The 15,561-nt window shown below is 43.8% G+C and overlaps 1 protein-coding gene across 8 annotated transcripts in view; it reads left to right on the forward strand.

The window, feature by feature from the left end:
- The first annotated feature begins 262 nt into the window (after positions 1 to 262).
- The window catches only part of Galntl5 (polypeptide N-acetylgalactosaminyltransferase-like 5), a 30,157-nt gene continuing 14,858 nt past the window's right edge, over positions 263 to 15,561 (forward strand). Inside the window, exons 1-4 of one of the 8 annotated variants that reach the window (XM_005404839.1) lie at positions 263 to 421; positions 1,661 to 1,913; positions 3,331 to 3,610; positions 12,301 to 12,421. In XM_005404839.1, coding sequence (XP_005404896.1) covers positions 3,370 to 3,610; positions 12,301 to 12,421 — 362 coding nt within the window. In that variant the 5' untranslated portion in view covers positions 263 to 421; positions 1,661 to 1,913; positions 3,331 to 3,369. The remainder of the gene's footprint in view (positions 422 to 1,660; positions 1,914 to 3,330; positions 3,611 to 12,300; positions 12,422 to 15,561) is intronic. The other 7 variants (XM_005404836.2, XM_005404837.2, XM_005404840.1 and 4 more) reach the window with 7 other exon arrangements.

The raw sequence follows: 15,561 nt of genomic DNA on the forward strand, positions 1-15,561 counted from the left end.
TAAGTTTCTCCAGGGTTCAGAAAGGTTGTTTTTCTTGAGTTTATTTCACAACAGCTACAACATTAGAGCCAGCCTGTGAAGGGAGTTACCCCGCATTCTGACTTTAACTGTCCCAAGGCTTTGCCGACCTCTTCAGCTGCGGAGTAAGGATTTGGGGGTGTTCTGGGAAGCCCCTTAGAACTCTGGGACCCCTGGATTCTGGATTTTGGCTGGGGTTTACAAGAGAGGGGCCTCAGAGGGCTGGGGACACCCTGTGTGATGTCACTGGGCTTTGTGAGGCCCATGTGGGGAGACTGAGCAGCACAGTCCAGCACCCTAAAATCTGCACCCAGATAAACGTTGCATCTTTCAACCCACACAAACCCCGCCTGACTCTGTCTACCACTCCGCCTGGCAAACAGAGGACACAGCTATCTCGGCGGTAGGTGGAGGGGCCCGGTGTGCCAGGAAGCAGGGGGCGCAGATGCCGGGAAACCCTTTCACCTGGGGTCAGTGGGAGATGCGTGACACATGGCTGGATTTTGAAGGGGATCCTAGCTCTGGGGATTAGGATGAAGACTTTGATTTCTCAAGAGGGAGTGGCCCCAACTCCCTTTGGGGACTGATTGGGCCTTTTAATGGCTTTTGTTCTTGAAAAATAGGCTGGTTTTCATCATGTAGTCCTTGGTGCTCTTAATGCAAATTTATACCAAGTGGGTGTGTCACTGATTCAAAGAAAGTCAATAGGGGAAAAAGCCTTTAGAGTTACAGAAGATGGTAGATCCTGTCCGGAGAACAGCATTAAGATTGTCCTGGGAAGGCAAAGGGTTAAAAAATATTGATTATTGCCAGGTGTGGTGGCACATGCCTATAATCCCAACACTTGGGAGGCTGAGGCAGGAGGATTGCTAGGATTTGGAGGTCAGCCTGAGCTAGGTAGTGAGTCTAAGGCAAGCTTGAACTACACAGTGAGACTTTGTCTCAAAAAAAAACAAATTAAAAAAAAATACCGGTTATTAGTGGGTGGACCTTGAGACCATAATGTTAAATGAAATAAATCAAACATAGAACTTTAACTATGGCGTGGTTTCTCTTCTATGAGAAACCTAAAGTATGAATAAAGAGCAAAATAAAAGATAGATAGTAGGAAGCAAGCAGTTAGATCTTTGTTAAATGGGAAGGGGATCAAAGGGGTGGAGGGAGGCAAGAGGATTATAAAGGAATTAAGATGTGTTATGTACAAGCACCCCCTCCATGCAAGAGATACAAACATGATGTACTGCACACACCAACTAAAAACAAGTTTTAAAAATACTGATTATTTACAGAAAAATTACTCACAACATTCTCTAAAGCAAGGTCATACTGCCCTGACTTTCAGATTTTAAAGCAAACTCAATGGCAGTAAATACAGATTTATGCGTTTGGGCATGTACATTCTTGTGTGTGTGTTTGTGTGTGTGTGTGTGTGTGTGTGTGTGTGTGTTGCTGCTGATTTTTTTTTTTTTGACACAGGGTGTTGCTATGCAGCTCCAACTCACCTTGAGCTCACTCCATAGCCCAGGCTGGCCTCAAACTCACAATGATCCTCCTGCCTCAGCCTCCCGAGTGCTGGGATTACAGGCATGTGCCACCACGTCCGGCACTGCTGATGATTTTTAGCTGCCTTTTCTTTTTACAGGATTCCACTAGGCGTCTTTGCACTCGGCTGTTTATTTGCTGTACACACAAATCTCCATCAAAACATGACTTACACCTCAGTCCTGCATTCTTGTGCCCTGTGAGCCCAGTGTGTTTTAGTGAAGAAAATAACTGAACATAGTTTTTTTCTGAGGATACAGAGTCAAAAGCCACTCACAGTCCTGTTACCTGTCTCTCTCGGTACAAGGGATTTTCTGTTTTGTGGGAGTGTGAGGGCCGGGTTAGGAGGTGAGGTATGTATTCCAGAGAGCTAGGGCAAACTCTGCTTCGAGACAATGTGATATAAGAACTATGTAGATAACAATTAACTAGTAAAACAAGAAAAACAGAGGGGTTATTTATATGTTTGCCTCTGAAGAGAATTTCGTCCAAGTTTTCTTAATGCATTAGAATCCTTTGAAAGAATATGGATTTAGTTTTATGTAATAATCCTAACATATAAATGCAAGTGCATGCTTAGCATATTAGATATGATTGCCTCCTCTTAACTATTTTTTCCTTTAACTGGTTTCTATTTTTTTGGGGGGGGTTAGAGAAAGTTAACACAGAAGTCTCTCAAAAGTTAGACATTTCATAGGAAGACACGGTGATAATATAAATTAGAACAGCATCATTTACTTGTTTATTTATTTGTTTGTTTGTTTTAGAGGTTGAGGTGCTGGGGATCAAACCCATGGCTTGACTCCAGCTACACAAGCCCACTGAGCTACATCCCCAGCCCTTGGTTGTTTTAATGTCATTTCCCCAAATTAGAAATTATCTTCCTCTCTTATACATTTGATACTTTTTATGTGAATAATCAACTATTTCACTTGTAAAGTGTTTTCCCTTCGGTCAATGAGCCGTCACCATGCTTCCAGGATCTTGGCCGGGTGTTAAATCTTGTGTCCTGGGATCACGCCTCCCTAACCCAAGCCTAGATGCCCCTCCCTCGCCTTAGGCCCCCTCAGGATGGGGCCCTGCATGGCTGGCAAAGGCTGAGTCTGCAGATCCGTGGGGTATGCACTTTGTCTGCCAGGAAATGACCCAAGTTGTTACTCTGGTGGCCACTTGGGGAGGTTCAGTGTGGCGTGGAGGCCCAGGCACGCGTGCTCCAGTTTGTGGGCTCAAGGTCCTTGTGCGGGTGCTTTGATGCCCCGGAGCAGTCCTGGGTCTAGGTGCTGGGCAGCAGTCTCGGTGTTCCAGAAAGCTCAGTGGGGTATGCAAGCTTGTGGTCCCCCCGCCCGGCTCAAGGTCAGAAGCATGGCAACCCAGTGTTTCTCTGGAAGCAGCGGGGAAAAGGACAGAGAGCACTAAATGTTCAAAGCAGATTTTTGAAGGTCTAAGCTAAGTCTCCAGAATGGGCTGGGCATATATGAGGGATAAGTTCAGCCTTCTTCATGTTATCTCCTCAAGCTATGCACTCGGGCATAGGGACCGAGGCCTTTAAATGGCACTGCATGTTTTGTATAGTGTTATCTGGATGTCCTCTTTTACGTATCAGTTTCGAGAGCTTTGCTGATAGTAAAAAGATATACTTTATGTATGTGATAAGGACTGATATCAAAATGATCTGTCTTTAAGACATTTAGAACAGAATTTAAGGCAAACAGATGATCTACAAATCATGGAAATATCTAATACTGCTTCTCTTAAATCATTCTGATTTAGGAAATTGAAAAACGGACTTTTGAAAAAGTTAGGTTTACCATGCGATGTAACATAATTCAATATTTATTCTATGGGTCTTTGATATTTGGCATCTGGACAGCTCTATTCTTTGTGTATTTTCACCGCGAGTATATGAGGAACCCACACAAGAAAATCCAGGAACCTGCATTAACTTGGTCCCAAGTTGTCCAAGCCCCGGAGGAAATAGCAAAGCCGTTCCTAGTAATGGACAGCGCTGAGGAGGAGGTGCTTACCGAGTGGAAGCCGTTTTCTCCCTTAAGTAAGTATTTTCATTTCCTCTACTAGCTGTTCTTAGCAGGGAAATACACCATAAACTTAATATTTGGAAAAGTGAGAGAATACTTTTTATAATGATATAATTTTAAAATCTTGAAATGCTTCATATACATATAGGTATATGAGCAAAACAGTAAAACAAGTGTGTATGCATTTACCACCTAAATGTAACTCTTTTTTTGGAGATACGCTCTCACCACGTGGTCCCGGGTAACCTTGAATTCACTGTATAGCCCAGGCTGGTCTCAAACTCACAGCGATCCTCCTGCCTCTGCCTCCTGAGTGCTGGAATTACAGGCGTGCGCCACCATACACATCAACATTTTTTAAACTATGGCTTGCATGTTTGCTTTAGATAGCTTTCTGCTTTTCAGAGAAATAAAATTTAACGATACAGATCCCCCTTCCAACCTCACAGGCAAGCTGCTGCCTGCAATGATGGGTGTGTACCTTCTCCATTTCCTCTGCATGATTTCCCTGCACAAAATCTGATGTTATGGATTTATCTGCATTCTACATCCTTCTGAAACTTGCTTTTTCTACTCGTTATGTTTGTAGGACTTTTTTCTCCGTGTTAAGACAGGAAGACCTAGTTTAACAAAATAAGTCCACAAGAAAGAAAAAAGATAAAGAGAATAATAAAGAACAGAAATTAAAAACCAGATCTAGTTCTGCAGATCCCTGCCCTGCCTTGAGCCCCGCTTGAGAGAGTGTGAGTCCCAATGGCCCCTTGGAGAGCTGTCTCCGCCCTTGCCTTGGGCCACACCCTAATTCTGCTCTGAGCCTCTTACCACTCAGATGGCAACAGAGAAAAAGAAAAAGGAAAACAAGAACAAACCAAAGCAAAAATCACCAGGAGGGCCCCCAGGGATGATGTGTGGGATGTGAGCACTTCCTGCTGCTCTTCCAAGTGACACAGGGCTGGGCTGGCGGAGCCCTGGCCAGTCACAGACGCCAAGTGTGAGTGTGGAGCTGGGGCTCCCACTTACGGCCTGACCCCAGCCCAGGGCTGTCATCGAGAAATCTCAGCTGTGGCAGTGGTTGGTCCTGGAATCAAAAGACTAGAATCACTGTCTCTACCCTGGAAACGTGTGTAATAGCTTAGGATATCATTGACTTACAAGCATTTATGAAGAATGTTTAAAAACACAAACCAAAAACTGAAAATCACCCATCGAGGTTAGCACTCGAACACATACCTGTATAGGTGTAAGAGAAATGCTCCCTTTCTCATCTTTTTAAGATAGGAGATAGGCTGAGATATATGTTTCCTGTTTCCCAGCTTCTCCCTACGTGCAACTTGCTTTATATCATAGCAATATTTTTAGCCAAATACATACCAATCTGCCTCAATCTTTAGCAGTTGCAGAGAATGACTCAGATTTTATGTAGCCATTCTCATACTGATGAGCATCTAGCTTGCTTCCTGTTGTCTTACAATTACAAATTGATGCAGTGAACTTCCTCTACAGAACATACCATGAAAGGAAATATGGACACATTTTAAAGTACTTATAATTCTATATTTACATACAAGAGGTGATCAAAGTATACAGTGAATATTTACATTTTTTTAAAAAATTATGACAGTTCAGGATGGGATGCCATTATTCCCCCCCGGCGAAGCAGTTCCGGAAGTCTTCTTTCATGAGTGTCATTCTGAGGTGTGTTGAAAAACATGGCGACTGCTGCCGCCATGCGCCATCCAACTGCAAGGCAGGCTGGGAAAAACATGGCGGTGTGTCCTCCTCCACCTCACTCACCAGATCAGGCACTGCGCCACTTCTGGTTCTTCCCCAAAGTCAAAATGACCGTGAGAGGTCCGTTTTGAATCAGTTCGGGACATCAAGGCAGGCATGACAGTGCAAGTAAAGACCCTCGGGATAGAGGACTCCCAGAGCTGCTTCAGAAAGTGGCAAGAACGATGTGATAAAGCGTGTTCAAAGTGAGAGAATTTTGAGGAGGGTTAGTGGCGATATGCCTGTTACTGTAATACCTTTTTAAAGTTTAATCATTTACCGTATTTTCAAAATCACATCTCAAAGAATAGATTCCTAGAAATGGAGAGCTGCAGAATGGGGTCTGTGCCATTTTTTAAAAACGTGTTAATAGAAATAGTAAATTCTTGGCTACCAGTGTAACCACTGTTTTCTTGCATCAGTCGGCACATTTTAAACTTGCCTGTCTGTATTGGGGTGCGGGACCTTCTGTTTACTGTGCACCTCCACTGCCTGGCACCAGGCAGGTTCTGCGCTGAAAAGTGGGACCTGTGTCCCTTCCCTGCCTATAGCCTTGCAGGGTCCTTCCCCTCCGGGATGTCCTCTCAAAGCTCTGGTGTGGTTTCCTCATTTTTTTCTTTTGTTTTCTTTTTTTTTTTTTTTTGCCTGGGATTACAGGTGTGTGCCACCGTGCCCAGCTTCTGAACTCTGTTTTTGTCCCCACCAGAATTTTTTTTTTTTTTTTGGTCGTCTTTTCTTCCGGTACCAGGAATCGAACTCATGACCTTGTACTTGCCAGGCAGGCACTTTGCCGCTGAGCTAAATCCCCAGCCCCACCACCAGAGATTTTATGTCAATATAAAAGCCACTCAAATTGAGAAACTGCTTAATCTGTAAAGGATTGAATTAGATGATACATTTCTGGTAATTGCATATTTTATAATTCTTGCTGGTCCTGTTTCACATTCTCTGAAAGGCAGAGCTGATGACAGAATGCTGCCTCCCAGGTCACATGCCAGATGAAGAAGGGGTAAAGTGACCCTTGGACAAGAAGCTGAATACAGGCATGTGAACCCCATCGCACCCCATACCACGTGGGCACTTAACCTGTGACTCCCCCAAACAGCTCAGAACCAAAACTTTTTCATTTCTGTTAGGATTTTTAAAACCTCATCTTTGGCTTGGGAACAGTTTCTTGAATTCTCACAAACTGCCAGAACTTTTAAAAAAACTATTTTTCAAGTTATAACCTGGCCTCTGAGTTCTAAATGGTTGTCCTTGGAAGACTGATTTTTCCGATGGCTTCTTAAGACATGAGCATAGGCTGAGATATAAGAAGCTCCACTGCACCTGGCCACAATTTTAAATTTCGATTATGCTCGTCTTATCACATTTTTTTGTACAGTTCATTTTTTTTAAAAGAAGATTTGCCTACCGCAAGTTGACAAAACTTTTGTTTTGTTTTCTTTTAGAAATTTAAAAATGTGTGGCTTCATGTTAGGATCATGATCCATTTCAAGTTAATTTTATGATGATTGGTCACAAAATTGGGATTGATTTTGGGTTGGGATTGATCTTCACTTCTACCTTGAGGGCATCCAGTTGATCCAGCACAATTTGTTGCAATACCTCCCCCTGTTAGAGCGCATATCTAAATGTCTCCCCCAAAGCTTCATGCGCTCATAGGTGGAGCCTTTGCCAGTGACTGGATCATGTGGGTGTGGTATCAGATTAGTCCATTGACTAATGCTTTAGCATAGATCTGGTTGTGGATGATGGATTTGTGAAGAGGGAAGATCCACCCTGGGTGTGGTGGCTCTAACCAATAGGCGTGTAGCCTGAATGGAAAGACAGTGAAAGAGAAAGGAAGCCTTGTTGCTTCCCGCCAGCCCTGCCATGCACTGTTTCTCCTCTGCCATGCCTCTCTGCCATGCTGCCCCGCCTTGGAGCCAACCGACTGTCAACTAAAAGTCTCTACAAACTGTGAGCAAAAATAAACCTTTCCTCCTTTAACTTGTGGGTGTTGGATATTTTGTCCCAGCAATGAGGAAGTAACTAAGACAACCCCCTTTCCAACCTTAACCATTTTTTCCAAAAAAAGACCACTTTTGTGGGCTCTACTTCTGAATTCAACACTGGTGCCTTTTAGAAAATGTTTTGGATAGCCAAGCATGGTGGCTATCAGGAGGCTGAGGCAGGAGGATTGTTGCAAGTTTGAGTTCAACCTGGCCTACAAAGTGAGCTCAAGGCCAGCCTGAACTGCATAGCGAGACCCTGTCTCAATAAGACAAAAAAAAAAGTTTTGGTTATTCTAGATCTTGGTGGAGACCACTGTGAAGCAGCCCTGAGCAGGACTTAAATTAACCAACTGGCTTTTTATGTTTACTTGTGAATCTGTCCAAAGCCTGGGCCACTCCTCTGGAAGTGGGTGATGGACTCATAGTAAATGAACCTCTGAGTCACTAATCCCTACTAAAACGTGTAATGGCTGATGAAACTGGAAAGCCTCAAAGGAGAAAACAAGATCACAGCCAATGGACACCGGGATCCATCTCAACTAGATAAAGACTATAACCTCAGGATTAACTTAATTCTTAGTAAGGATTAATTTGATACCTTACTTGGAGAAGTCCTTGAGTAATTCTGCTCTTCTTGAGTATTCCCCTCCCTTCTTCTGATAACCAAATAAATATGGGCCACCAGAAAAGGTCTTGGTCTTAGCCCAGAGAGAATCTCAAATTCTGTGAGAGGACTTTGATCCTCCTGGAGCCCTGAAATCATTCCATCCAGCTCTTTTTATTTAGCCTTTGCTGTACACTCATTCGGGAAATTGCAGACCTGATCAGCTCGCAATAACTAAGGGATATTATTAACCCAATAAGATCTTTTGCTTGTGTGTATACTTCTAGAAACAAATTTTGTTTTCTACGCCCCCCCCCCCGAAAAAAGTCTACTGGTATTCTGAATGGAATTGCATTGAATGTATAGATCGATTTGGGAAAAATTGACATCTTTGTAATATTGTATCCTGCATGTTTTGATGTGTTGAATTTTCATTTTCATTCAGTTTTGAGTATTTTTATATTTCCTTTTAATCTCTGGATTACTTCAAAATTTATTTTTTAATTTCCAAGAGTTTGGATAATTTTCTGTGTCTTCCTGTTGCTGATATCCAGGTTGACACTACTATGGTCAGAAAATGTACTGTATGACTCCATTCTTACATTTTTGAGGTTTATTTTATAATCCAGGGTATGGATTATCTGCTTCTTCTTTCCAGTTTTAGCAATCTTTGCCCCTTGTATTTTGGGTTCTGTTATTTGGTTTATTTATATGGAGGACCACTAGGTTTCCTGATGGACGGATCCTCTTATCATCTGGTGGGGCTTGGTGGTGGATGCCTGTAACACACTGGGGAGGCTGAGGCAGGAGGATTGCTGTGAGTTTGAGGCCAGTCTGGGCTCCATAGTGACTTCAGGGCCAACCTGGACTACATAGTGAGATTGTCTCAAATATATACATATATATAACACCAAACTCTGTTGCTAGTAATTTTATTTATTCTGGAGTCTGTTTTATCTTATATTAATATAGCCACTCCCACTTTTTAATTAATAGTTTTGTGGTATGTCTTTTCCTATCCTTTTCCTTTCAATCTAACTATACTGTACTGAATTGAGTTTCCTGTAGGTTGCATATAATTGGATTATGTTTTTAATCCACTCTGCCTAGGTCTTTCATCGGTAAATCTAGGTCTTTCATCGGTATATTTAGGGCATTTTCATTTACTATGATTGTTTAATATGTTAGGGCTAAACTGAGTTTTTTTATTACTTGTTTGTTTCTTGTGCTTCTCATTTTTCTGTTTTTTCCCCTTTCTATAACTACTTGAACATATTTCAGAGTTCCATTGATTGAGTTAATTTTTCTTGTACATTGTTTTTTATAGTTTTATTAGTGCTTGCTCTAGGTATCACATTATCCAGACAGAATATACCATTCTTCTTGTGTTGATATTTTGCTGCTTCAAGGAAAGGGTAAAAACTAAACTCCCTCATGTTAGAATATAATTTTCTTTGTTTTTCCTTTATATACCGTGGCAACACACCAGACAGTGTTTTAGCATTTGCTTCAGTCATCAGATAGTATTAAGAATGTTATGAGACGGATATTCTATCATATTTATTCCTATTTTTGCCCCTTTTTTTTGAGACAGGGTCTCACTATGCGGTTCAGGCTGGTCTTGAGCTCACTTTGTAGCCCAGGCTGGTCTAGAACTCACAACAATCCTCCTGCCTCAGCCTCCCGAGTGCTGGAATTACAGGCATGTGCCACCACACCCAGCTTTTTTTTTTTTTTTTTTGCCCATTTTGATGTTCTTTTTGCTTTCTAAAATTCTAAGCCTTTTTCTCTTGTTTCCTTTTTGTTTAGAGAACTTCCTCTTTTTTTGGCTTTGGTTTTTTTCCTGATACTGGGAATTGAAACCAGGGCCTTTGCACTGAGTTGCATCCCCTACCCTTTTTATTTTTTAAAGTAATTTAAGAACAGGGTCTTGCTAAGTGGCTAAATTGCCCAGGGTGGGCTCGAACTTGTGATCCTCCTGCCTCAGCCTCCCAGGTTGACAGGATTACACTTTCACCATTCTTTAAGGGTGGGTTTTCCAGGGACAAATCTTACTTTTCCTTCATCTGAGAGTTTCCTTATGCTCCTGTACTTCCTGGAGGATATTTTTGCTGTGCATGGAGTTTGCTATTGATTGTTCCTTTGTCTCAGCACTTGGAATCATCTCTTTGCCTTCACCTTCAGAAGTGCGATCATAATGCAGGTTGACATGGATTCTTCAGCTTCCTCTATGGAAGGGTTTGCTCAGCTTCTCAGATGGGTAGCTGTCCGCCTTTCGCCAAATTCCGGGCGCTTTCTGGCATTTTCCTCGAGTACTCACAGCCCTGCTCTCTCCCTCCCCACACCCCTCTCACACGAATTCAGCATTGTTTCTGTCCCGCGGTTCCCTGAGACCCTCTTCACTTTTTTCCCAGTTTATTTTGTCTTTTTTGGGTAATTCCTATTGATCTATCCTCAAACTCACTGATTCCATCATTTATCACCGCTATGCTATGATGTGACATATCCAGCGTGTTCATTTAGATCATGGTACTTTTCAATTCTATGGTTTCCATTTTTTTAAACTTCTGTTTCTGTCCTATTTTCTTCTCCTTCTTTTCCGTGTGTTTGTAGCATTGATGTGATGGATGCTTTCACCCTATAGAGAGACTGCAGGTTGGGCGTTACCGCTAACGACACGTAGAGTTTGTATTTCTCAGATCAGCCTTGCCGGGAAGGGTTAACACCCCAGCCACATACCCCACCCTCCGGCTCGGTCTCCGGGGCACCTCTATGGGTTGTTTCTTCAGCTTCACTCGGAGATCTTCCTGGTTCTGGCTGTGACGAATGACTTTCCCCTGGGTGATGGGGTTTGGGGATAGTGTGAGGCCCAATCCTCTGTCAGCTTCCTTTTGAGTAAGGAGTCCCCTGTTGAGATGCCACCCAAGGACCTGGTGAGTGTGTGTGTGGCTTCCTGCTGGGTCCACCCAGCCTACCCCCTGCGTGTACCTTGCCTTGCTTAGGATGGGCGGAGGGGAAGAAGGGCAGGTCCCCCATCACTGGGCCCAGAATCACTGCCTTGGCCAGCCGGTGACCCTGCTGGGGAGACAGGGCAGCCCCTGCTTCCGCCAGGCAAGGCTGCAGAGGACCAGCTCCCTGCTCCCCTGCCAGCTCCACCAGGAGGAACCAGGGGAGCCCGGGGCTGCTCAGCCCCCTGACCTCGCAGGCCGGAGGGAGGAGTGCTGCTGTTCGCTTCCCCGGGGCAGAGGGCGGCAGGCAGGGCAGGTGCCAAGGCTCTCACTAAGCCTCCCTTCGTCTAGCTCCAGGATGAGGGAGGGTCCTGAGAGTGTCTTGGAGCCTGTCGTGGTCAGCGCCCATCAGGGGATCCAGCTGGCGGCCTCTGCTGCCCCGGCCTGAGATTCACGGGGAGCCACACAGACCTGCAGGGGCCCTTAGGCCGTTGGCCTCCGTTCTTCATCTTTCGTCTTTAGTCGTAAGAAACGGGAATTGGGAAACAGGGATTACTCCATTCTGACCAGATCTTCCTTTATTTACAGCATTTTGTATCAGCTTTGCAAAAACCCTCCTTAGGCACTGAGGGAAACATATGAACTCCCAGAGGACAAAGTACAACACATGTCCACCCAGGACACCACTCATGATACCATTCAGGGCCTTTCTTTCTCCCTGTCAGAGCTGGTCTTCAGTTACCCCACTACTGTTTATCTGTGGCAGTTCCTGTTGATGCTTCTTTGATGTCATGACTATTAAATCTCCGCTGTGATTTCTACTTGTTGGTATAAAGTGACTTTCCGCATCGCCCAGTGAATTGTGCACCTGTTGAAATGGCGTTCTGACTCCTGTGCTCTTTGAGCACTCTTTTCCTTTGAATTATATTGGTTCCTTTTGTTTCTCTTGTATAATTCCATTCTGTTTCTTATTCTCACCTGAGAGGCTTTATCTTTGGCTGGGGAATTTTCCCCTCTTCGTTCACTGTCAAGGTTGCTGGGATGGGCTTGTCCTGTTGACAGCATTTTATCCCCCCGCTGAGATGTGGGTGGGAAGCTTTCGGGGCTGATTCTCCCACCTTCCCTCAGTCTTTCTGTTAGGACCTTTTCCTGCAGCAGTTGACAACCAGGACGGCGCTGAGGCCATTGACTGACTTCCCCCGAAGCCCTAACAGTTTAAGCCTGCGTTGTTTTGTGTAAATGCCTTGTGACCCACCTTTAACCCTCTCCTCTGGGGAAGAGTCAGTCCCAAGAAAACGACCACCTCGTTGTAAAAAAGAGTAAAGTCCGGGTAGAGTTGTCCCAGTTAGCCTTTACTTATGTGACTCTATTATCTTTTCTTGCAGATCAGGAAGTTAACTATTCAGACCCAGAGTTCTTAGACGGATTTGTAAACTACGGATTTAATGCCATGCTCAGTAGAAGTTTGGGCCCCGAGAGAGAGGTACCGGACACCAGGGATAAAAGGTGTGTTCCTTCTACCTTCAAAACAAAAGAGTTACTAACCAGATTTTAACTTCAGCACCGTAGCAGTCTTGTAGTGGAGACTGCTATTTTGAGGACTTGAGGTCAGATAATATTGAGATCCTATTTCAAGATTCTAAGGTGTAGAATGGGCAGAGAGCACATCTCCATCAGCAGAGAACGTTCCAGGGCTTTCCAAGAATGAAGTCACCGGCAGGTCTGCTTCTTCAATCAACAAAAGGGTTTCTAAGGCCGGGGATATAGCTCAGCAGCACATCACCTGCCTGGCAAGTGTGAGGTCATGAATTCGATTTCGATTCCCGAAACCAAAAGAAAAAGAAAAAAAAGGACTTCTGGCCAAAGGAGGATTCATCCCAATAGAAAATGGTGTTGCCGGGCATGGTGGTGCATGCCTGTAAACCCAGCACTCGGGAGGCTGAGGCAGGAGGATCGTTGTGAGTTTGAGACCAGCCTGGGCTACAAAGTGAGCTCAAGGCCAGCCTGAGCTGCATAGCAAAAAAAAAAAAGGTGCAGACAGATACCTATTTTTTTTCTTCCAACTGCTACATATTTTTAGTTTCATTCCTTCAATCCACCACAGCTGGCAATCAGGCAGTTTCCATCATACAGAAAGTTCTGTCATAATAGAAAGACTTGGGGAAGGTAGGAGAGTCAGAGCTGAGAGCCTCCTGCCCGCACCCCACAAGGGGGCGTAAAACATGGTAACGAGGGTTGCCCTCATCACAGCATTCCTAACAGTGAGTGCAGACGGGAGAATTCCCCATCTGATGAAGCTGCTACTCCAGCTGCCTTGTTCCTTCGATCATTTCTTTTTTTTTTTTTGGTTTTTCTCCGGTACCGGGAACCAAACTCACGACCTTGCGCTTGCCAGGCAATCCTTCGATCATTTCTATCAATAACTATTTTGAAAATTGCGGTAAGCACACATGATATACAATTTACCATTGCAGCCATTTCTAAAGGCACAATGTGGCGGCCTCAGAACATTCCCTTGGTGAGCAGCCATCCACCCGCCACCTCCAGAAGTTTCCATCGCCTCAGATTGAAACTCTGAACCCAACAAGCAGCTCCCTGCCTCCCTTTCCCTCTTTTCCTATGCCTTGGCAACCACCATGCTACTGTCTGTCTGTCTATCTGTCTGTCTGAATGTGATCCCTTCAGGGACCTCAAATAAGTGAAGTCGCTTTTCAGACTGGGTTGTTTCACAGGTGACATCATGCAGTACTCGTGTTTCTGTGCTCGGATTATTTTCACCTCACATAACACCTCCCCAGATCCATCCATGTCACAGATGACTGGATTTCTTTCTTTTTAAAAGCTCATGGCGGGGCGTGGTGCTGCACCCCTGTAATCCCAGCACTCGGGAGGCTGAGGCAGGAGGATTGTTGCAAGTGTGAGACCAGCCTGGGTTACAAAGTGAGCTCAAGGCTAGCCTGAACTGCATAGTGAGACCCTGTCTCAAAAAGACCAAAAATAAAATTAAAATAAAATAAAATAAAATAAAATAAAATAAAATAAAATAAAGGCTTCCTGTGTGAATACACCACATTTTCTTCATTCCTCTATCCGCTGGTGGACCCTGAGTGTTGTGGATAATGCTCTAAAGACCATGGAAGTAGGGGTAGCGCTCCAACCTACTGATTCCACACCCTTGGATACATCCCCAAAGTGGGTTGCCTGGGGCACACCATGCTCCCCAGTGGATACATAATGTTCTTTCCCACTGGCAGTGTGCAGAGTTCCCCTTTCTCAGCATTCTTACCAACACTTGCTAGCTTTCTTTTTTTGGGTACTGGGGATCGAACTCAGGACCTTGTGCTTGCCAGGCAGGCGCTTGCACCACTGAGCTATCTCCCAGCTCTAGCTTTCTTTTTTTGACAATAATGATTGATCCATGTGAGCTGCCATTTCATAGTGGCTTAATTCCCACTTCCCTGATACTGAGCACTTTTTCCTGTACTCAGTGACGATTTGTCTTTTTTTAAAATTTGTCTTCTTTTGAAACATGTCTATTCAGAGTTTTTCTCTTTCTTTGCCAACTTATTTAAAAATCTGGTAATTTGTTTTCTCACAATCAAATATGGATATGAACCTTTCATTAGATGTATTATTATTTCATTAGATGTATTATTCTCATTCTGTGGGTTGTGCTCCATTCTGCTGGTTGTTTCCTTTGCTGTACAGATTTGTAGTTTGACACATTCCCATGTGTTTACATTTTTCTTTTTGTTGCTCTGCCTTTGCAGTTGTATAGAAAAAATCACTGCCTAGGGATGGGGAGGTAGCTCAGAGACGCAGTTCCTGACCTGCAAGCACGAGGGAGGCTGAGAGTTTGATTCCTGGTACAAAAAAAAAAAAATCATTGCCTAGACCAAGGTCATGGGTCTTTCCCCTGTGTTCTCTCTAGTGATTTCATAGTTTCAGGTTTTACATCTTGAATGTACTTTGAGCCCATTTTTGTGTATGGTATGAGATGAGTATCTAACTTCATTCTTCTTGTTTGGTCTTTTTGAGACAAGGTTTCACTATGTAGTCCAGGCTTGCCTTGAACTCACTTTGTCATCCAGGCTGGCCCCAAACTCACAGCAGTCTTCCTGCCTCAGCCTCCCGAGTGCTGCGGTTACAGACCTACGTCCCCACACCGGGCTTCTAATTTTGTTCTATATGTGTGGGTATTCGGTTCTCCAGGCACCATTTATTGAAGACATTGCTCTTCCTGCACAGTGTGTTCTTGGCGTATTTCTTGGAAACCAGTGGCTGCAGAGCCGTTGCTTGTTTCTGGGCTGCCCGTTCTGTCCCGTTGGTCTGTGTGTCCGTTTTCTTGCCAGTAATAAGTTTAATGTCAGCCTTCAATGTACTTAGTGATTTGTTTTAATAATAGAAGCTAAAATATGGCTATCATTTGTATTGAGGCTATATTTGAAGTAGAATTAAATTATCAAAATAGAGTGTCAGGAAAGAACAATTAAGAAGGAGGAAATCATTCCAAAAGTATTAGAATGACATAGTTAGTATTTTTTTTATTTTAAAGATAAAAGGAGGGAGACATTAACAGACATACAACATTTTACAACATATCACAAGCACAATACAGACAATACAGAGTTACAAACAAAGTGGTA

Source organism: Chinchilla lanigera, unplaced genomic scaffold (assembly GCF_000276665.1).
Source record: "Chinchilla lanigera isolate Chin_1 unplaced genomic scaffold, ChiLan1.0 scaffold00090, whole genome shotgun sequence".
Taxonomy (NCBI): domain Eukaryota; kingdom Metazoa; phylum Chordata; class Mammalia; order Rodentia; family Chinchillidae; genus Chinchilla; species Chinchilla lanigera.